The sequence below is a fragment of the Schistocerca piceifrons genome, chromosome 2, assembly GCF_021461385.2.
Source record: "Schistocerca piceifrons isolate TAMUIC-IGC-003096 chromosome 2, iqSchPice1.1, whole genome shotgun sequence".
Taxonomy (NCBI): Eukaryota; Metazoa; Arthropoda; class Insecta; order Orthoptera; family Acrididae; genus Schistocerca; species Schistocerca piceifrons.
The window spans coordinates 321,418,289-321,441,733 of NC_060139.1; the positions used below are offsets into that span (position 1 = coordinate 321,418,289).

The 23,445-nt window shown below is 39.1% G+C and overlaps 2 protein-coding genes across 3 annotated transcripts in view; both read left to right on the forward strand.

The window, feature by feature from the left end:
* The window catches only part of LOC124776779 (TELO2-interacting protein 1 homolog), a 153,002-nt gene extending 129,800 nt beyond the window's left edge, over positions 1-23,202 (forward strand). Inside the window, exons 13-16 of one of the 2 annotated variants that reach the window (XM_047251917.1) lie at positions 4,124-4,446; positions 9,009-9,237; positions 12,716-12,850; positions 22,936-23,202. In XM_047251917.1, coding sequence (XP_047107873.1) covers positions 4,124-4,446; positions 9,009-9,237; positions 12,716-12,850; positions 22,936-23,013 — 765 coding nt within the window. In that variant the 3' untranslated portion in view covers positions 23,014-23,202. Of the gene's footprint in view, positions 1-4,123; positions 4,447-9,008; positions 9,238-12,715; positions 12,851-22,935 lie in introns of those variants that run through there. The other variant, XM_047251918.1, reaches the window with a different exon arrangement.
* On the forward strand, positions 15,728-22,926 carry LOC124776780. Its single transcript, XM_047251919.1, has 2 exons — positions 15,728-16,762; positions 22,559-22,926. The coding sequence occupies exons 1-2, from the start codon at positions 16,608-16,610 to the stop codon at positions 22,821-22,823; spliced, it is 420 nt and encodes a 139-aa protein (XP_047107875.1). The 5' UTR covers positions 15,728-16,607; the 3' UTR covers positions 22,824-22,926.
* Positions 23,203-23,445: the final 243 nt, after the last annotated feature.

Below are 23,445 nucleotides of genomic sequence, written 5' to 3' on the forward strand. Positions count from 1 at the left end.
TGGTGCCATTCAAGTTCATCCAAACCAAAAAAGCTTAAGCGATCTCTGTTCTTCATGGGAAAAATGATGGTACCAGTTTTTGGGATGAAAAGTGTCCTTTTGATTGATTTCATGGACCATGGGTCAACATTTTCAGCTGACGTTCACTGTGGAATGCTAATCAGACTGAGACATGCAGTCTAAAATTGATGCCATGGGAAAGTGTGGTGTAGCAATGTCCTCATTCATGGCAACACTGTCAAAACCAAGAATATTCAAGATTTTCATTGTGAATGTTTTGAGCACTGTCCATACAGTCCCAACCTTGCACCAAGCAGCTATTTCCTCTTCTTTCCTTTGAAGAAGTGGCTGGGTGGACAATGATTTCAAAATGATGGTGAACTCAAGACCGACATTACCAACTGGTTCAGTTCCCAGACAGCAGACTTCTATGCAGAGGGGTTAAAGAAGCTGGTGAAGTATTACATATAATATAGATGTGAATGGTGAGCAAGATGTATGAAACAGGTGAAATACCCTCAGACTTCAAGAAGAATATAATAATTCCAATCCCAAAGAAAGCAGGTGTTGACAGATGTGAAAATTACCGAACTATCAGTTTAATAAGTCACAGCTGCAAAATACTAACACAAATTCTTTACAGACGAATGGAAAAACTAGTAGAAGCCAACCTCGGGGAAGATCAATTTGGATTCCGTAGAAACACTGGAACACGTGAGGCAATACTAACCTTACGACTTATCTTAGAAGAAAGATTAAGGAAAGGCAAACCTACGTTTCTAGCATTTGTAGACTTAGAGAAAGCTTTTGACAATGTTGACTGGAATACTCTCTTTCAAATTCTAAAGGTGGCAAGGGTAAAATACAGGGAGCGAAAGGCTATTTACAATTTGTACAGAAACCAGATGGCAGTTGTAAGAGTCGAGGGGCATGAAAGGGAAGCAGTGACATTGTAATTCTGTCAGAGACAGCAAAGGACTTGGAAGAGCAGTTGAATGGAATGGACAGTGTCTTGAAAGGAGGATATAAGATGAACATCAACAAAAGCAAAACAAGGATAATGGAATGTAGTCTAATTAAGTCGGGTGATGCTGAGGGAATTAGATTGGGAAATGAGGCACTTAAAGTAGTAAAGGAGTTTTGCTATTTGGGAGCAAAATAACAGATGATGGTCGAAGTAGAGAGGATATAAAATGTAGGCTGGCAATGGCAAGGAAAGCGTTTCTGAAGAAGAGAAATTTGTTAACATCCAGAATTGATTTAAGTGTCAGGAAGTCATTTCTGAAAGTATTCGTATGGAGTGTAGCCATGTATGGAAGTGAAACATGGACGATAAATAGTTTGGTCGAGAAGAGAATAGAAGCTTTCGAAATGTGGCGCTACAGAAGAATGCTGAAGATTAGATGGGTAGATCACATAACTAATGAGGAAGTATTGAATAGGATTGGGGAGAAGAGAAGTTTGTGGCACAACTTGACCAGAAGAAGGGATCGGTTGGTAGGACATGTTCTGAGGCATCAAGGGATCACCAATTTAGTATTGGAGGGCAGCGTGGAGGATAAAAATCGTAGAGGGAGACCAAGAGATGAATACACTAAGCAGATTCAGAAGGCTGTAGGTTGCAGTAGGTACTGGGAGATGAAGAAGCTTGCACAGGATAGAGTAGCGTGGAGAGCTGCATCAAACCAGTCTCAGGACTGAAGACCACAACAACAACAACAACAACAACAACAACAATAGATGTGAATGGCAATTTATGGGGAAGTATATATTTAGAAAAATATTACTGTCACTAAAACCTTTTCTCATGAGCTTATTTTTTTGTGACCAAATGGACCTCAGTTTCAGAATACGCCTTATATGTAACATGAAGTGACAAACCTAGCGTCATGGAAGTGCACAGACAGACTGGTGAGACCTCATGCTTATCTGGTGAGTATTTCTTGCTCAGCATATGTGCAGGCAAAACATCAAAGTTTTATTCCTGTTGAATCTCTTGCTATGATGTTACGATTGCCTGACTCGTTGGATTGGGCTCAGGTGATGTGTGGGTATTGCCTTCAGGCTGCTGCAGAGAAAATTATTTCATAGCAAGTCCAGCCAACATGTTTTCAGCCTGCAGTGTTGTTGGTGGCCCAGTTCCAGGATGAGCCAAATGTGGGATTGACCCACTTTCTCATAGAAAGCACAGGTGAGGCAGTGCTTAAACAGGGGAGGGGTAGGTTACAGGACTGCCTGTAAATGGCAGGACCTCATATCGTTTAAACATCATGCCTGTATTCAAGAATGTGTTTGCTGATTCTTCTTGTTTGGCATCGATGGCTTTCCAAGCTCGTCACTTCTTTTGCATTAGATTCTCCGAGTGTCATCTTTTGTCTTTACTTTTTTTTATTACTTCTTTTTATGATGCTTTCTCTGGTGTGTCTATGTAAATTTTTCAAATGCCATGTATTTCTGTATTTTGTTTTATTTTCACAATCTGCTAATTACTCTAATAATAATAATAATAATAATAATAATAATAATAATAATTACTTATTATTATTATTATTATTATTATTATTATATGCTTCCCTCTGTCCTCCTGTCTGGCACAGGACCTTCCTGCAACCCAGCTATCCTGAATTTAAGCACCGCCTCATTATATGTTTCACCAGTCTTGTCTCTTTACTCCCATGAACATAGGCTCTTAAGTTCTTGTTATATGTGTTACTAACTTAATTTTGGCCAAGTTATTGTACAAGATTATTTATTTTACCATGCCATTTTCATGATGTTTGTAGATGAGTTGTTATAGATTATTTGTTTCACAATGCTTGTTCTGACAATGTTTGTTGTTACTTTCTTTTTCGTATTGTACAACTTATTACACTCTGCTGCCCCCCACCCTCAACCTTAATATAGTTCATATAACCTCTAGAAAATGGCCTCTGTGGCCAAAACAGGTCTGGTGATTGAAAATAAAAATGCAACTAGTGCTGTTGTTTGGTTCCAGATATTTACTTTGTTGAAATCGCAGAATACACCTGGAATATCTGTTACAGTTGCATCATTCATGTCTCTTTTTCCATTTCCTTTTCTTCTCCCCTTGCTTCCTAGTTTATCTTACGCTTCTTAATTTCTTCTGCTGTGCCTCGTGATTGGTCCTGTCCATAGTGTTGGAACCATTGACAAGAGGTATATTGGTGTCCTTTTTACTCAGAACTTCTAATGGATGGTTGTAAGGAAAGTCATATCTTTCTATGATTCTAGCATCATCTTGATTTCTCTGTTGATGGTAGCTCATTTGGTCATAGACATAATAAGTGACATGAGGCAATGGTCATCTTGGATTCTTGCTACAATAAAAAGCAAAATTTTTGATCTTACTGTTCTGTACACTGGCCACTGTGTTTGATGACTTGAATGTTGCCAGAAGTTGCTTAGATAGTTCATCTAACAAGAAAAAAATTCTTTTGATTCTCCTGAAACCTAAAATTTCGATGTGGGGGATTTGGATTAATAATTTATTTTTCTACATAATTTGTGTGCAGCATTGTATGAGTAACTGGAGGCGTCTTGTCTCTTACTTGGCTACTGCTTCTCTATAATTTTATTCTTTTGGTTTTATTTTTCTCTGTTTATACCTATTTTTGTCTCATTTATGCATCTATATGTTCATCCCTTACAACTGACTTCTCAGTTTTCATCAAATTCATCTTTAAGTATTGTTTATTGCTGGCATATAAAATTTTATTTTACTTTTGTCCTGTGCCAGTTTCTCTCATTCAAGCCATTGCCCTGAATAATCTCATTTAATTTTAGTGACATCTTCAGTGAGCTAACATTACACTTCATAACTCTGAGAATAGTGTAGTTCACTTCTTTTTTCCATTGGTTTTCAACCTGTTGTATTACATGTTGTTTTTTGCATTGAGTCAATTTTTGGACTGCATGTAATGTCTACTAAATGTATTATTGTTTTCTGACTCACAGTTTTGTGGTATTAAAATCCAAGAGGTTTTCTCTGTTGATAATGGAACTTTGTATGGAGTGATATTTTAAGTTGTGACTAAATGAAATCATGGTGGTTTGATAACATGTCTCGGAAAACCTGTTCTCATCCTGTGTTGTTTGCTTTCAGGATTATAATGATTCATCGGAAGATCACCAAGAGCGTCTTCCACCACATGTTGCTGCTGTGCGGGAGGTGTTAAGTCGATGCCTTCATACACTTCCACGATCTCATGCTCCTCGCCATCAGGTTATTTCACTGGAAACTCTGACTGATGGGGTGCATTGTCTGAGGACACATTCCAGCACCTTGCTGAGATTGACACACAAGATATGGGAGGCAATGGCACCTCTCTTTCGAAGTCCAGATCCATTGGTCCTTGCAAGATGTTTTACTCTGCTTTGTGCTCTTGCATACACCTCAGGTGACTTCCTGCGCTCCAGATGCATAAAGTAGGACATATCTCTGCATAATAAACATTCAATATTTTAGATATTATTGTCTTTCTGATAGTGTGATAAATGTGTTTAATAAGATGTGTAAGTTATCTGGGAATTCATGGTCAGATTTTTGTAATTTACACTTCATTAAGGTTTGTGGGCATCATTACTGTACTATTTAACAAGCTGCATCTACAGCAATCAGCCAATGAAATGGATTTGCAATATCTTCGTAGTGATATTCATGAATAAGATGTATGAAAACTTCTTAATAGAAGATGTAAGAGCATTTTTGGTGATCGAACAGTCGACAGGTGCACTGCTGGTTCATAGTGTCCAACACTCACAATGTCTCGGCCAAGATCCTGGTTTATTCATACTCCATCACGTGATTCTTGGACAAATAGTGCACTGTGACTGCCAACATGTTGCGATAGATGTCAAAAAAAGGAACATTTTCATCATTTTGAACTTCCACCATATATTTAACATCAGCTTGAAGAGAATTATCATGTTCTCAGAAATGTTTTAGAGAATCTACTCCATGTAGCCAGATCACACGTATTTCATTAACATAAATTGAAAAAAAGCAGGTTTTAAAGTTGCCCTCTCAATGGTCTCTCCTGCAAATTCTCCATGAATTAATTAGCAACTATATGTGGTAATAAATTCCATTTAGCTACTTCATCAGTCTTTTCAAAAAATCTTTTCAGAAAATAAAACAAAATAGGCTAAAGGTAGCATGTAACAACAAAATATTTTCATTTCGACATACAACTGTCCATTGATTAAGCTCAAGGACACTTGAAACGGAACCTGAGTAAAAAGAGGTACATCATCTGAACTTACGAGCAGATCTGAAGGACCCAGGCTAAAGATTGCAGGTACCCAATAAATTCTCCAAAGTTGAAAATATGATATTAATTGGTAGTGAAAGGACAAAGAAGGGGGATGCATTGAAGGTACTGACAATAAGACACAGCAGTATCCTCATTTTTGCAGGTCTTTGTAAAACTACTGTCTCGCACAGTGGCAACACCAGGACAAAGTTTCCATAGCACTTCTATGACAGAAATCTCTGATTCAAAAGTGAAAGGGTCTTCCATTTCATTTCTTTGGGTGTATCATATCTTGTTGAATTTGAGAATTGGCTGCAAACCCAACATTAATAATGTGAATCATTATGCAAGTAAAGCCTATGTAGATACATTCCTTTGTTTACATTGCTGCAGTCACATCTCAATAGTTTTGTTATGATGATTTATGCTTAGTAAGTAAGTAAGTTAAATGGTGCATGCAGTGGGGCATGGGCTACATATACATTGTGCAACAAATTTATAAATATTTTAATATTTATTCCCCCCGCCCCTCAAGTAGTCTACATTTTTGCATAGGGTTTAAGCTATATCTCTACCAAATTACTTCAAAATCGGTTTAGTGGCTTGGTTGTTAAAATGCAATGCACACACTTAATAATATTAGTATGGAAGGATGAATTAAACGCCTTTGGGATTGCATATGCTTTTATTGGGCAGGAGACCCTTTCGGTATGTTCTGCCACTTGGTGCAAGATTTTTTTTTATTTGATGCCATTTTGGCAACTTGTGCATCAGTGAGGATAAAATGGTGATGATGACAATACGTATGTCTGGTCCCAAAAGTGGATCCACCCAGGAATCAAACCCAGCATCCCATGACTGAGAGTCAGCATTATTCTTTTTTTTTTTTTTTTTTTTTTCTTAATCTGTGTCGTTTAATGTATCTTTTACCTTTTTCCTCTTTTAATCTTAGTTCTGGAAATTAAATCTCTTCATGTTGAAGTGGGGAAAAAATGAAATAAAGGAAAAATAAAAATAAGTCCTTTTTTTAAGGTTCTGATGTTCTGGCCCAGTAAATACCATTAACATTCCAAGAGTGTTGTCGGTCCTCACTGAATTCCTTTCTTTTATGCTTGATCAACGCAAACCAAGACAAATGGGATAAAAACTTTTGGAACTGTTCAGACGAGTTTCTGCCGCACCTTTGTTACGTGATCCAGTGTTGCTGTTACAGATAATATTGGTAGTCTAATATGTCCAGAGTAACTGTGCTAATCAATTAGTGAGTGAAACGCGCCATGTACCAAGCATACGACTGGTGTTGTGTCCAGTGGAACATGTACCACTCAGGTTGGAAAATGACGTTCACGTCACTCATGGTAGGGCTCATTTTGGTAATTAAAACAAATATCTTCCTTGTCCACTACTAAATTGCATTTTCATCTGAGCAAATGAATGTATGTGCGAGAGTATCCTGTAATTGATACTTTCTACAGAGAGGATTTGGTATTAGATTTTGTGCGACTTCGCTCTAGTTGGAACCTTTACAATGGATTTGACATCTGACAGTAGGAATTTTTGATGAACATTTCACCAAACTCTGCTCCAGTCTGTTGATGGATAATTCCTGTAAAGTGGCTGTACTGGTGGATGCTAAAACACTTGTTGATATAAAAAAAGCTGTGGTGGAGGGTTGTCCTTGCCCCCTCTGCCCCCCACTGTCACTTGCTACAATGAAATAATGTGGTGGGGATTTTCTATTGGGCATGAATGTTGGTGATGACATGTTGACAGCACCACAAGACCGTAAGCTGTTGATGCACATCAGTAGTTTTGCTACAACGAGTAATAGTGATGGTGATGGCACAAAAATAAAATGTGGAGTTTGTATTAAACAGTGTTAAACTGACAAAGAAAGAAAATAAATAATTTGTAATTCAGTTCAGCACAAATTTTACAATATTTGAATGTGCGGTAACATCAGCTGCCATCATATGTCTGCCTGTCACCTGGAGCTGCATTTGCATATCATAATCAAATGCAGGCTCATTACAAACCTCCCATATTCTACACACAAAATCATGATGTCTCTCTTTTCATTGTACAGCATTTAAATGATGCTGTTGTTGTGAGCCCTCAGACATCTCAGAAGGATTAATGTCAGTGTTTTTGTGACTTCTTGTCTGCAGATGAGTGTGATAACATTGGTCATGTGTCATAACCAGATTTTATGTGGAGTCACTGGCCCCACAGTGATAATTACAGCAACAGATTACTGAACTTGGAAATTACCTTGAATAAATATACATGATATATTTCATAAATAGTGCACAGATTAGTATTACTGTGGATTGTTTGATGCAGCAACAATGAAAATTATGTCAGATGTAGTTGGGAGCTTGAAAAAGAAGCTGTGTACTCTAACATAAAATTGGTGAGAGGTTGAAATGGACCATGCATGGGTCTTGGAAACTGTGGATGTTGAAGACCAAAGGTCGTACATCAAGATCGAAACATTACACGGCAAAAACCTGACAAACATCCACAGTGTATTAAGTGAAGTTTGTGGTGAGTTTACAGTAGACTGTAGTACAGTTTCACATTGGGTGAGTCATTTTCATAGCGCTTGTATGAGCATAGGCGATAATCTGAGACCTGGAAGGCCAAAAACATCAACAGATGAACGAAGTGTGAAACTTGCGGCAGATGCTCTTGAAGAACAATGCAGTGCGACTTGTGAGGAACTCTCTAAAGCCACAGGAAGTCCCCCAACAGCAGTATTCTGTATTCTGACAAATGATTTGAAGAAGAGAGAAATTTTTGCAGGATGGGTCCCACACTGTCTGACTGCTGAATGAATCAGAAGTGCCTGGACATTGTGATCTTGATCAAAGAATGATTTGACCACGAAGGTGGAGGATTCTAGTGTTGAATTGTCACTATTGATGAAACATGTTGAATTGTCGCTATTGATGAAATGTGGGTTGTAGACTTCAAACTGGAGTTGAACTCACAGTCCAGTGAATGGAGAGCTTCAGACTCTCCACGTCCAAAAAACTGTCGATGCCTTTAATTGAAGCTCAAGCGAATGGTGATTTTTTGCTTATAACCTCCAAGGAATCATCATAATGGCTTGAGTCCCATGTGGGGCAAGTGGCACAACAATGTGTTAACATAGCTTCAAGCAAAACCTGCGCAGAAAAATGCACAAAACCTGACCTCAGTTGCTCAAGGTTGGGCCATTCATTCTCCATGACAGTGCTTGCCTGCATATCAGCAGTGTTATAGCCAAAAAAACTGTGTGAGTACAGATGGGAAGAGTTCCCTCATCCTCTCTACAGCCTGGACGTGAGTCCACCAGACTTCGACTTGTTCCCAAAGTTGAAAAAACCTATGTGTGGATGCCATTATCTTTCTCTGGAAGAGAAAGATGCCATTACCCAAGCCATTAGAGAGATGAACAGAAATTGTGTCCTGGATGGGATAATAGAGCTTCTGAGATGTTGGGATTCAGTCATAGAGAAGCGGGGAGACTATATTGAAGGACTGTAAAGAGATATTGAAATAAATAAGTAAATGTGCACATAAAAAATCAGTGTACATAATTTATGAAATGTCCCTAGTGTATGTAAAACTGATCTCAAGTTCTTGTTCCAATTGGATGCAATGCACTAAAAGATGTGTTCTGCCTTGACTTACTGTTGTTGTTGATGGGGTAGTAAGAATAACAAGAAAACTGCTGTATTGTCATTTCAGATTAGCACTACCTCCACTGTTCGAGTTTTTACGTCGCTCTGCCCACAATAGCACACTGCAAGACAGTGCAAGTGCATATCGCTTCACGCAGGCATATAAATTACAGCTGTGCCTTCTGCAAGGCCTGGGACGTCTAGCTGCAGCACTGTCCATGAGTGGCCGCCCACTGAGGGACCTTGTGGCTGTGTGCGCCCCTTACCTCTCTTCTCAGCAGCCTCGTCCTCTGCAGGTGAGACCGGATTATAAAATGATTGTCTTGTTTTGAAGTATCAGTGTTTTATAGTAAATGGTTGAAATGTTTGTCATCAAATCAATTTTATGTATATAAGAGTCAGATGCAAAAATCAAAGTTAAAAAATGGTGACTTTAAACATATCACATGCATGTGCATTTAAGATTTACTGCCTCATTCTTCAGGCTGTGTAGAAATGAGAAGGAAGAAATGAAGAGTTCAGAGATTAACATTGTAGCTTCAGTTTTTATTGTAAGTAAGTGGAGAGAGGTATCAATATACTTCTCATTGAAGTAGATACAAAACTGAAGCAGTGTTGCTGCCAGGAGTTGCACAATGTGATGAGTATTCTAATTGCATAAGATCTGGAGACAATAGACATATATTTGAGAGATTAGTCATGTGAAACAGTTTGGCCTTTCGTGAGGAATGCTATGTTGATTCTGGAAACTGTTGTGATTAGATGTAAAAAGTAAGAGCTAATTTCATTTGTTATATCCATAAAGAATTCAACATGTATTTTTTGTATTACTGTACAGTCATTTGTAATTGAAAAAGTTCTCTGTAAAGACTGCTAGACATGAAATACGAATACTAAATTTGGGAAGTATGGAGTCCAAATTAGCAGCTGTAGTAAGTGATGGCTGACCGTGAAATAAATGAAATCCAGTGCCAAGTAGTAAGCAAGAAACAGCTTTCTTTGAGAGGAAAGAGCCATTCCCTATCAGCTGTATACCTTGAGTATTGTTTTGAAAGAAACGAAGTTTGTTTTCAATATCATTTTAATAATGGAAAAGATATAATTTTGTGTAAAGTTCCGGTGGAATGTAAATACAGTATTGTCGGAGCAAAGGAGACTACTCACCAAATAGAACATTCAGTGTAGACATACACATAAAAAAGAATGAAAACGTGCTACCTTTTTTTTATGAGCTAGAGAAAACACACACACGTGTGTGTGTGTGTGTGTGTGTGTGTGTGTGTGTGTGTGTGTGTGTGTTTCAGAAAATCTCAAGCCAGTAAAGAGGATGCAGATGGCATGTGTTGTGAAGCAGTGATTGAACTCGAGCTTGTTCTGCCAACAGTTGGTCAACACTGTTCTTGTCCATAGTTTGACGGTACATTCAGTCACGTGGACAGCTGGTTGGTGGTGATGCTCCCAAAAAATGCTGTGCAGAAATTGCAGCAGAGCTGGTATATGATGGGTGGTTTCACAGGTGGTCCTTCCTTGAAGGGATAGGGTAAACCTACGACAGGACTGGAGTAGGATGTGCAGGATGTGTGGACCGTGGAGGTTTTGTACCTCTGTGTTTCACAGGAATGTGACCCCTTTGGCGAGGTTTGGGAGTAGGAGTGGCATGGGATGATGATGGTAGGCTGGATGGGCTGCATAATACCGCTCCAGGAGTGGTGGGAAGGATCATGCGTAAGATGTCCATTGTTTCCAGATATGATGATAGATAATAAGAGCCCTAGCAAACAACATGATTCAGTTGCTCCCATCCTGGGTGGTACTGGATGATGATACAAGTGCTTCTTTGCAGTGGTTCTTGGAGGTGGTGGGGGGATTAGGAGAGTGTGTGAGGATATGGCAAGGGAAATCTGTTCTGGTTTTGGTGGGGAGAGGGTAGTGCCTGTCCATGAAGGCCTCTGTGAGACCTTCAGCATAATGAGCAAGGGACTTCTCGTCACTGCAGATATGTTGTCAGGCTAAATGGGAGCAATTTTTTGTTGTGGGAGGATCGACAGCTGTCAAAATGCAGGTACTGTTGGCAGTTAACAGGCATGATACAGACTGAGGTATGAACTGAGCCACGGAGGTCAATGTCCACAAAGGCGGCATGTTGACTAGTGAGGACCTGGTGGAATGGATGGATGGACTGAGAGGGGAGGTGGGGGGGGGGGGGGGGATGTGTTGAGGTTGTAGAGAAAAGAGGATATGGCATCCTGCGCTTGGGTGCAGATCATGAAGATATCAGTGAACTTGAACCAGACCCATGTCGTATCCTAATTTCTGCACAACCTCAACCCCTTCTCCCCCTTTTGCTTCACCTTGTCCTGTTCCCTTGTCCAGTATGCTGAACATCACACAAAGGCCTTAACAGATAGGTACTGCCTTTCAAACTTTGTCTCCAAACAGATTTCCCATGGCGTATCCTCACACAGTCCTAATCCTCCCAACACCTTTTAAGAATGAGCTGCAAAGAAATATCCCCATCATCATTGAGTACCACCCAGGACTGGAGAAAGTGAACCATGTTCTTCATCAGGGCTTGGATGACTATTTATCCTGGAAATGATGAACACCCTACCCACAATCCTTCTCACCCCTAGAATGGTGTTACGCTGCCCACCCAACTTACTCAACATCCTGGTCCATCCCCATGCAACTCACCCCCTTGCCACAAGGGTTTCAACTTCCAAATGTTCAGACATTGAATAACCCCTCTGAACTAATAGTCAGCACGACTTCATGCCACACAATTTATTTTAAACAATGTGTCGTAGGAACTGGCCCTCACGCAACACTGAGATGTTGAGGAAAACATTCAACCTTGGACAGCAGCCTGAAATCAGTCTGTACACCAAATGTGCAATAAGTTGTTACTTTCTGAATTATCTTCTAACAATGTCACAGTGTTACCCTTTCTTTTTTAAAGAAGTTACTATGCATTAATTATGTGCACAGAATTTGATTAATAACTGATACTCTCTCCACTGCTACATTTCTAATTACCCACAATTCTTTACAAAGCAGTACTTCACATCATTTTAATGGAGATGTTGTTGAGCTGTTGATGGGCAAATAGACTGAATTCTTGTATATTATGCTTAATAATATCCTTCGTCTGTGCTTCATCTTTGTATCGTCATATCTGGAAATGAGCACTATGTTCTTTGTGCCGTTCACAGTGAGGTATTCTGCTGCCCACCCAATCTACTCAATGTCCTAGTCCATCATTATGTCACATACACTCCCAACGTCTTGGCATGTGTGTCATATTCCTGTGGAAGACCCAGATACAAGACCTGTGTGATATATCCATCCAAAACACCCTACTCAAGTTTATCCTATGCTGTCAGAGGCAGGGCCACCTGTGAAAGCATTTGTGTCATATAACATTTCAACTGCAATTTTTGCAAACCATTTTTTTTTTTTTTTTTTTTTTTTTTTTTTTTTTTTTTTTTTTTTTTTTTTTTTTTTTTTTGACATGACCACCACCTAGCTGTCCCCCTGAATGAATGACCAACACAAAACTGTGGTCAAGACCACCCAGTGATGGAACACACTGTTGAGCACAACATGATTGATTTCATTGTCTGTTTCAAAACTCGTGTCAACTGGATCCTGTGTTATACTTTACTATCTGTTGAGATTAGCTTTATAATCCTGGGGAAGAATAGCAGCAATGAATTCAGGCAAGTTGTAAACCAACATATTTTCTCAGACACTGACAATTATACTTTATTACAGGAAAGTTGTGTGGAGCTGTTCATGTCATTGTACCTCGTCGATGCTGATATTGTATGGTTCAGTTTGGTGTGCCTGTGGTATCCAACACCCGAATTGGTACCCCCTCCAACAAATAAGAGCTTGGAGGTTCATAAAGTAAGTCATGTGCTTTTTCCTGGTCTGTTAAATTTTGATACAGCTGTCCCCATTATATTCGCTCGAATTAGGTCTTAACTCAGTCATTTCCAATTGTCTTATGTTGATGTCTTTCATGTTGCCTATATAGACTGGTGAAATAGTATTTAAAGGAGTAGGTATTGTGTACATTTTAAAATATGGAAATGAAATGGATGAGCATGTGCATCTGGCAACAGTACCCAAACAGCAGTTCACATATAGTCACCTATAGAAATTCACAAGTATCACCTTAATACAAGAGCTATCCAGAAAATAACAGACGTGTTGAAATAAAAAAATTAACACATCTAAAAACAAAGATGATGTAACTTACCAAACGAAAGCATTGGCATGTTGATAGACACACAAACAAACACAAACACACACACAAAATTCAAGCTTTCGCAACCAACGGTTGCTTCATCAGGAAAGAGGGAAGGAGAGGGAAAGACGAAAGGATGTGGGTTTTAAGGGAGAGGGTAAGGAGCCATTCCAATCCCGGGAGCGGAAAGACTTACCTTAGGGGGAAAAAGGACAGGTATACACTCACACTCACACACACACACACACACACACACACACACACACACACACACACCCATCCGCACATATACAGACAAAATCAGACATTAGTAAAGGCAAAGAGTTTGGGCAGAGATGTCAGTTGAGGCGGAAGTACAGAGGCAAAGATGTTGTTGAATGACAGGTGAGGTATGAGCAGCAGCAACTAGAAATTAGTGGAGGTTGAGGTCTGGTGGGTAACGGGAAGAGAGGTTATACTGAAGGGCAAGTTTCCATCTCCGGAGTTCTGATAGGTTGGTGTTAGTGGGAAGTATCCAGATAACCCGGACAGTGTAACACTGTGCCAAGATGTGCTGGTCGTGCACCAAGGCATGTTTAGCCACAGGGTGATCCTCATTACCAACAAACACTGTCTGCCTGTGTCCATTCATGCGAATGGACAGTTTGTTGCTGGTCATTCCCACATAGAAAGCTTCACAGTGTAGGCAGGTCAGTTGGTAAATCACGTGGGTGCTTTCACACGTGGCTCTGCCCTTGATCGTGTACACCTTCTGGGTTCATCAGGAAAGAGGGAAGGAGAGGGAAAGACGAAAGGATGTGGGTTTGAAGGGAGAGGGTAAGGAGTCATTCCAATCCTGGGAGCGGAAAGACTTACCTTAGGGGGAAAAAAAGGACAGGTACACACACACACACACACACACACACACACACACACACACACACACAACCATCCGCACATATATACAGACACAAGTCTGGATACTTTCCACTAACACCAACCTTTCAGAACTCCGGAGATGGGAACTTGCCCTTCAGTATATTCTCTCTTCCCGTTACCCACCAGGCCTCAACCTCCGCTAATTTCAAGTTGCCGCCGCTCATACCTCACCTGTCATTCAACAACATCTTTGCCTCTGTACTTCCGCCTTGACTGACATCTCTGCCCAAACTCTTTGCCTTCACAAATGTCTGCTTGTGTCTGTATATGTGCGGATGGATATGTGTGTGTGTGTGTGCTTGAGTGTGTACCTGTCCTTTTTTTCCCCCTAAGGTAAGTCTTTCCGCTTCCGGGATTGGAATGACTCCTTACCCTCTCCCTTAAAACCCACATCCTTTCATCTTTCCCTCTCGTTCCTGATGAAGGAACTGTTTGTTGTGAAAGCTTGGATTTTGTGTGTGTGTTTGTGTTTGTGTGTCCATCAACATGCCAACGCTTTCGTTTGGTAAGTTACATCATCTTTGTTTTTAGATATATTTTTCCTACGAGGAATGTTTCCCTCTATTATATTCATTAAAAAAATTAACAGTTTGATAAAACTGTATTTCATTATGTACATTTTAAAGGTACACTCTTAAGCTGTTTTTCTACATAAATGCCATTCAGATTTAGGCACTTATCATACTGTGGCACAAGTTTTTCAGTACCATCTCTGTAGAAATCTGCCACTTGCAGTTGCAACTGCTGATTTATACAGACATGCAGTTGAGCGTCAGTATCAAAGCGTTATGTAGCGAACCACGTCTTCATTGCTGGGAAGATGTGGTAGTCGCTCTGTTCCAAATTCAGACTAGTATGGTGGATGATCAAATACCTCCCATCCAAAACCCTGTAGGGAATCACTGGTACAGTTGGCTGTGTGTGGATTGCATTGACCTGAAAAAATAAAACTTTTGTGCTAAGTTTTACCTGGCACTTGTCTTGTATTGCGCGCCTTAACTTTGTTAGTGTTTGACATTACCTCTCTGAATTAACTGTTGTACCATGTTCGGGTGATGCTGAGGGAATTAGATTAGGAAATGAGACACTTAAAGTAGTAAAGGAGTTTTGCTATTTAGGGAGTAAAATAACTGATGATGGTCAAAGTAGAGAGGATATAAAATGTAGGCTGGCAATGGGAAGGAAAGCGTTTCTGAAGAAGAGAGATTTGTTAACATCGAGTATAGATTTAAGTGTCAGGAAGTCATTTCTGAAAGTATTTGTATGGAGTGTAGCTATGTGTGGAAGTGAAACATGGACGATAAATAGTTTGGACGAGAAGAGAATAGACGCTTTCGAAATGTGGTGCTACAGAAGAATGCTGAAGATTAGATGGGTAGATCGCATAACTAACGAGGAGGTATTGAATAGAATTGGGGAGAAGAGGAGTTTGTGGCACAACTTGACAAAAAGAAGGGACCGGTTGGTAGGACATGTTTTGAGGCATCAAGGGATCACAAATTTAGAATTGGAAGGCAGCGTGGAGGGTAAGAATCATAGAGGGAGACGCAAGAGATGAATACACTAAGCAGATTCAGAAGGATGTAGGTTGCAGTAGGTACTGGGAGATGAAGAAGCTTGCACAGGATAGAGTAGCATGGAGAGCTGCATCAAACCAGTCTCAGGACTGAAGACCACAACAACAACAACAACAACAACCACATTCGAGGAAATCATTGAGAGTCACTCCTGTAGAGTCCCAAAACACATTAGCCTGGCTTTGTTGCTGATAGCATTTGCAAACACTTCTTTGGTTTCTTGGGAGGATGTGGGTGTCCCCGTTCCATCAACTCCCTTTTTGTTTCACAACTGACATGCTTCACCCAATTTTTGTCCCCAGTTATGATATGATCAATAACTTTTTTACCATTTTCCTTGTAATCTTCGAGGAAGGCCAGTGCTGCAGCAAGTCTCTGTTTATTGTGGCCTTCCATTAGGATTTTGGGAATCCACCTAGCACAAAATTTGCGGTAACTAAACTTCTCCACCATAATTTCATGTACCAGACTCCGTGGAATTTGGGGAAATGTTGCAAAAGTTCCGTAATCGAGAAATGATGGTTTTCATGGATTTTGTTGTTGATTTTCATCACCGGTCACAAGTTCATTAGTCACAAGGCTAGGCCTACAGGTGTGGTGGTGTGGTCCTCATTGTGAATACTGGTACGGCCATTTTTAAAATCAGTGCACCATTGCCTCACTTGGCTTTCACTCATTATTCCTTCTCCTTACACATCACAAAGGTCATGATAAACTGCAATTGGTTTGCAATTTTTTGTGGACAAAAACCTAATTGCAGAATGCAAATCACAAGTGACTGGATTTTCTATTGCAGCGAGCATTTTAACACAGCACAGAAAGCAAAATAACAGAGACAGACCAAATGCTACCACTGCTGGATGTGTATTGAGTGTGTGGAAGTTGTGGCACCTAGGTAGTGACTGTAGTCCCATCCAACATGATAGATCACAAGGCTGTTATTTTCTGGATAGCCCTTGTATTTAGCTTCCAACTGCAGAAATCGCCCACTGATGCTCAGAAAATGATGCAGCAGATATATGGCAAGGTATCCTTTCTCAATCAGCTGTTTTGTAATGACTTAAAACAAACCAAGTGCGGTGTAACGACGTATTAGTTTTCGTTTGATATATGTATGACCATGTGCAGACTTCGTCACCTACGTCAGTTACAACCCACTTTAAAAATGATTCATATTCTTTTAAATTGTCATAGGATGGTTCTTGAACGAAACTGTAAAACATCCGTTGAGTCGTGTGCAAAGAATTACATCACTTGGGCCAATTGGGTTTTGTAACTTTTCCCAATTTAAATTTCGTTTGTTTCTCCTCAGAAATTATATTGACACACGTTATCTTGATCTAATCGATATCAGAATCACACATTAAATAAACTTTTTAGATTCAAAGTTTCGGTGAACGACGTAAGAATTACTAATCTTGTCAAATATATTATTAATCCGTTCACACAATACTTCATAAATAAATCTTCAAGACACGTGTTTCAACTTTAATAGCATACACTATTTTATTAGCTTCCTACACATACAGATGTGAACTTGAGCGTTGACAGACAGTGACTGACATTTCAATAAGATTAAGCTCTATATGACGTCATTGTTGTACAAAAAGAGTATAAAAATTCATTTTTAATTTTTAGAAACACGACGCAACAACTCGGTTCCAGGATCTTCTGTTGCTCCTTGGCTGTCGACCCGCGACGTATAGCGGCCAGCAATTTCCTCTCTGGTCGCGGCAACGAAGATGCTGTCCCCGTTCGTTGCGCCGACCTCTCCGTACATGAAACACATAAAAAAAATACAAAACTTTTAGATAATTCACATCTATTACAAATAATAAGAAAACACATAAACAAAACTAAATTAAACTTATAGTCACCTGCAAACTGGGCTGACTTTGGTGGATGGGTGACGCTTAATTTCGTCCCACTACATACCCCACCCACAAGCTCAGTTTGTCAGGTTTTAACCGAAATTAAAACTTTTCAATATACAATATTTAACTGTTAATACACTTTCCTCACATTTTACGTAACCTAGAGTCCTTGCTATTAGATAGATTTAATCCTTTTAATACGATATTGTTGTGACTATTCGTCATTTACTCTTAATTGTGCTATTATGGTAATTCGTAACCGAATATAGGGAGATTGCTCCTCTTCAGTTAATAGTTGCTAATAAATACTAATTTAGTACGTTCTTTAACGTTGTACATTAGGACAGAGCGTTCAAATGGTGATAGATTAGTTTCAGTTTCATTTATTTACTAGAGTTATTCTTTCCAAGAATGTATATTACTAATAAGTTTCTCACAATAACTAATAGTACTATTTACTTTACGTCATTCTCTTCCCTAATGCCTTATTTATGCCTGAGGTCAAGAAGAAATCAAGCAAAACTTTCTTTAGAATCTCGGCACGGCTTTCGTTACCTTCGGACACCTTGTTGGGTATTGGCCATTTATTTAGGAGAAACAAGCGAGAGAGCCCCGTTTGGTGTGTTCTATATTAACACTATTACAAACCTCTATTAAAGGCACTCTGCTATGTTCTCGTGAGCCATATAGCTCTGGACGCCCATGGTCCCTAAAACTATTAACCATCCCCTTTGGTTCCTTCTATCCGAGTAAATTTAAAATATGCAAAATTCCTTTTGACCTAAGAGCAAAATTTCTTCCATCTAAATCCCCCTTTTGATTATCTTTCTCTTTTTGAAGTACCAGTAGATTATTGTAGAACACATGTTTAAGCTTTCTGTCATTTATTTAAAATAACACGTAACTATCACGAAAAACTTCACATGAATAAACTATGAACGCTCTTCCGTGTGTAACATATACTAAATATTAACTTATTTAGGAATGAAGGGTTTCATTTGATCAACACTATATAATCCTTTAATTACACCTGATGAAGGTTCCATAAGAAGTAATGCTTTGGGATGTACAATCTTATGTACAACATATGGACCTTCAAAGATAAAGAAGAATTTTCTACATTCCTTACCGATCTTAGAACTTCTAGGATGAGATCGTACTAACACAAGATCTCCTACCTGCAATGAGGGTTCTATAGCCTGTTGATTATAACTTTTAATTCTCCGTTCGGCATTTTTTACAATCTGTTCGCAAACTTTTTCGTCTGGAATGCATTGTTGGATCTCATTTACTGGTGGCCAAGGTAAAGCAGCTAGTAAAGGCTCACCTATAATTCGTTTGCCTAAAATTTCTATAGGTGATAATCCCGTCGTTAGGTGAGGCAATTCATTTAATATCTTTTCGAATTCAGGCATTAGTTTGGCCCACCGAGTATGTTTATGTGCACAATAAGTTCTACATAATCGTCCTAATTCTTTCATGACTCTTTCTACTAAATTACTTTGAGGGTGATATTTCGAAATTAAGATATGTTTGATTCCATATTGTCTTATCATATCTTGAAATCTTTGACTAATAAAGGCACTACCGTTGTCAGACATAAGTCGTTTAGGAATGCCCCAGTTAACAAAGTAATTTCGGGTGAGGCAGCGTATAACGCTTGCTGTATTCGCTCGTTTCAAAGTATATAGCTTCACATGTTTGGACCAACATTCCATTACAACAAACACATAAGTTAATCCTCCTGAACTACGAGGCAGAGGGCCGAAAAAATCTAATGCCAGTAGATCCCACAAACCTCGAGGAATTACAGCATATAATTTATAACGCTTAGATTTGATATTAACTTTAACCTTTTGACAGGTTTCACAAGCCCTAATAATACTTCTCACAATACGGGACATATTTTTGAAATAATAATACTTCATTAGATGTTTAATACATTTATGAATTCCAAAATGCCCGTAACCTTCATGAATATAAGTAATTAACTCGTCCACAACAGTTTTCGGAATGCAGATTTTCCATCTCTGGTGTTCCCTCTGTGCTTTCCAATACAACAAGTCGTTAAAATATAACCACACACCCCGGGTGTTAACTGTTTCGTCCCCATTATTAAGGTTTTGTATAATTCGTAGAATAACATTTTTCTTTCCTTTACATAATACGGTAATCCACTAATTAGGACTCGTATTACATGACTTTCAATAATTGGTTCTTCAATTAATTCAGCACGGTTTAAATGCCATTTGAAATAATTCCTATAACCTCTCCACCGTTTAGAATAAGGAGGAGGGTCTAACAACTCTAAAGTTAAGTGTTGTTGTTTTCCTCTTGACCAATAATTTTGTTTAAACTGCTTAACAAAATCATTCCAGTCCCTGAATTCAGTTCTATGCAGTACTGCCCATTCCGCAGCTTCTGCTTCTAAATGTCCTATTACAAATTGAATGCGTTTTTCATTACTCCATTTAGGAGATAAGGATGTTTCAAAAGCTTTTATAAAGATTATAGGGTGAAATTCGCCTCCTGGTTTGAATACAGGAAATCGACTTGCTACATTTGAATTTGTCGTTATGTCATCCAGACATTCTGCGAGAGAAATAGTCGGATTTTGTTTAGATTGCAGAGATGGAGTTGCATCGGATTGGCTTGCCGTGATTGCTTTATTCATATTGTTGTCGTCCGTGCTAGCAAATTCGATGCGACTGTTGTCTCTGATTATGTTATTACCTCTGCTACCTGAAATGTTCTCGTTATTATCTAATTCCGATAACCGTCTAGTAATTTCCTGTATCCGCATTTCTGTATTGGATACGCGATTAGCTAATATCGATTCTTCACTGTGCTCACGATGTGAACGCTCTGTACCTTCATCAATGTTATTATCTTTGGCAGTCTCAAGGTTACTGCATATTTCAGTAATTAAAGATTTCATGTTTTCGATTTCGGTATGGTCCTTTTCTACTTGATGAGTTAATGTCTCTAATTCTACATTATCTATCGAAGAAATCTCTACAGGTTTGGTAGAGACCTCTTTAATAGATTTCAATAATTCTCTGCGAACAGTTTCTGTTTGCATAGAAAATTCATCTCGTAACATATCGTTATTTTTCTGTATTTCATTTACAACTAAGATATTGACACTATCTAGTCTCTCGGTTAAGTCAGTGATATCGTTTCGCATGCGAGCTTTTTCCTCGCGCGATTCCTGGATATGTTCTTGTAACCTTTTACAATTATCAGCAATCTTATTACTAAGTCCTACTAGTTTTTCCTGCATTTCAACTTTAGAAGACTCTATTTTATCACTTAATTCTCGACTGGTTTCATTAAGATATTCCTGTAACCTGTCTGTCGATTTTGTTAGCTCCCCTTTAAGTTCCTCTTTTAATTTAGCCGTCGATTCGTCGTTAGACTGTTTTAATTTAGCAATAGATTCTTCGTTAGACTGTTTTAATCTAGCCATAGATTCTTCGTTAGACTGTTTTAATTCCTCTTTTAATCTAGCAGTAGATTCTTCGTTAGATTGTTTCAATTTAGCGATCGCCCTAAAAAGTGATCTCATGCTCCTATCGGACATGGATTGCTCTGCGTCTGACATTTCACTTCCCGACATTATTGTAAGATATTAACTAGTTACACACGCAGACTTGTAATCAACAATCCTGTAAAAGCACACTCCCTATATACAACACTCCACTTCCAACTTGAAACAAACTCACCGGACACTTAATATTGTAATTTGTAGTTCTCGATGATCAGTGTGCTGCTATGGGCTGCAGATGTAACAGCCGTCGATGCAGCCGCTGAGATGCTGCGACCCCGTTTCCGCAACCGGCAGGACGCTGAGTCGAACACCGGAAACGTCGCTGGCTGCAACCACGCCCGGCACCGCCGTAGACAGGCGAAGCCCTCAGCAACACCTCTAATACCAGCCGGAGGAACGCCCCGCAGCTGACGTACTGGGCCTATTAGTTTAGGGAGAAAAAAGGTTGTCGGGGTTTGCAGCGTTCAGCTGCTGCCCAACAGATGCGCCTTCTCGTGGAACCACTGCGTGACCGTACTGCTTGGCTGCGCTCCGTCAGATGCCCACACCCGCGAAGTCGCCGCTGGCTGGTGAAGGCTCCACGAAACTCGGTGTAACGACGTATTAGTTTTCGTTTGATATATGTATGACCATGTGCAGACTTCGTCACCTACGTCAGTTACAACCCACTTTAAAAATGATTCATATTCTTTTAAATTGTCATAGGATGGTTCTTGAACGAAACTGTAAAACATCCGTTGAGTCGTGTGCAAAGAATTACATCACTTGGGCCAATTGGGTTTTGTAACTTTTCCCAATTTAAATTTCGTTTGTTTCTTCTCAGAAATTATATTGACACACGTTATCTTGATCTAATCGATATCAGAATCACACATTAAATAAACTTTTTAGATTCAAAGTTTCGGTGAACGACGTAAGAATTACTAATCTTGTCAAATATATTATTAATCCGTTCACACAATTCTTCATAAATAAATCTTCAAGACACGTGTTTCAACTTGAATAGCATACACTATTTTATTAGCTTCCTACACATACAGATGTGAACTTGAGCGTTGACAGACAGTGACTGACATTTCAATAAGATTAAGCTCTATATGACGTCATTGTTGTACAAAAAGAGTATAAAAATTCATTTTTAATTTTTAGAAACACGACGCAACAACTCGGTTCCAGGATCTTCTGTTGCTCCTTGGCTGTCGACCCGCGACGTATAGCGGCCAGCAATTTCCTCTCTGGTCGCAGCAACGAAGATGCTGTCCCCGTTCGTTGCGCCGACCTCTCCGTACATGAAACACATAAAAAAAATACAAAACTTTTAGATAATTCACATCTATTACAAATAATAAGAAAACACATAAACAAAACTAAATTAAACTTATAGTCACCTGCAAACTGGGCTGACTTTGGTGGATGGGTGACGCTTAATTTCGTCCCACTACACAAGGGAGACCTAGCTTTGACTGTAAAATTAAAATGGTCAAGTATTGTGGCCCCTACAGTCGACAAGTTTGTGATCGAAATACTTACTATCATTGTCAGGAAATGTCACCAAATAACGAAGAATACACCAGCATTGTGGAATACATCTGTCGCCTCATTAATGCCAGAAAGCTACTACCTTATCTTAAAACTTAATGTGTGTAACATTAAAATTGCATTTAAAATCACTACTGTGATAACAAATTTTTACCCTTCTATCAGAGTTTGAACAGGAAGAAGAGTTTCATTTTTATTTCTATTATAATGTTGAAGTTGCATGTTAAATATGTATGTGGATAGGAAACACTCTTATGGTTTCTCTATGTTTCACTTTTTTCTAGCTGCCTGGGAGCTGTGGAGAAGATAGTGAGTACAAGAAGAATGTTTCTCACATCCTGCAACACTTGCAGATTTTGTAACAAAAACTCAGTTAATGCCAAAAATCATCATGGAAAGCAGAAGAACCACATCTTCTAGTCATATATTTCAGTTATAAGCTGCAGTCATAAGAAGTATGAAGAAAAATTGAATGAAATATCATGTGTCATGTGTTTCATCCATTTCTTATGTGAGATTACATTTTGTGTACATATAATTGTGACTATGGCAATTACATTATTATAGATAGTAAAATGTGTTCATTCTTTTCTTTCTGTTCCTATTCCATTGCCTTTTAACCCTTTGTGACGATGTGGTTTCATTTGAAGCCACCCATGATATTTTGATTTTGTGGCAAGAGCACAGTGGCTACATTCTTAACCACACTTCTGGACGTAGATGGTGCTGCCATCTAGTGATGAAAATTTGAACTACATCAATATTTCTCACGTGGTTGCAGTTAGCGATTCAAG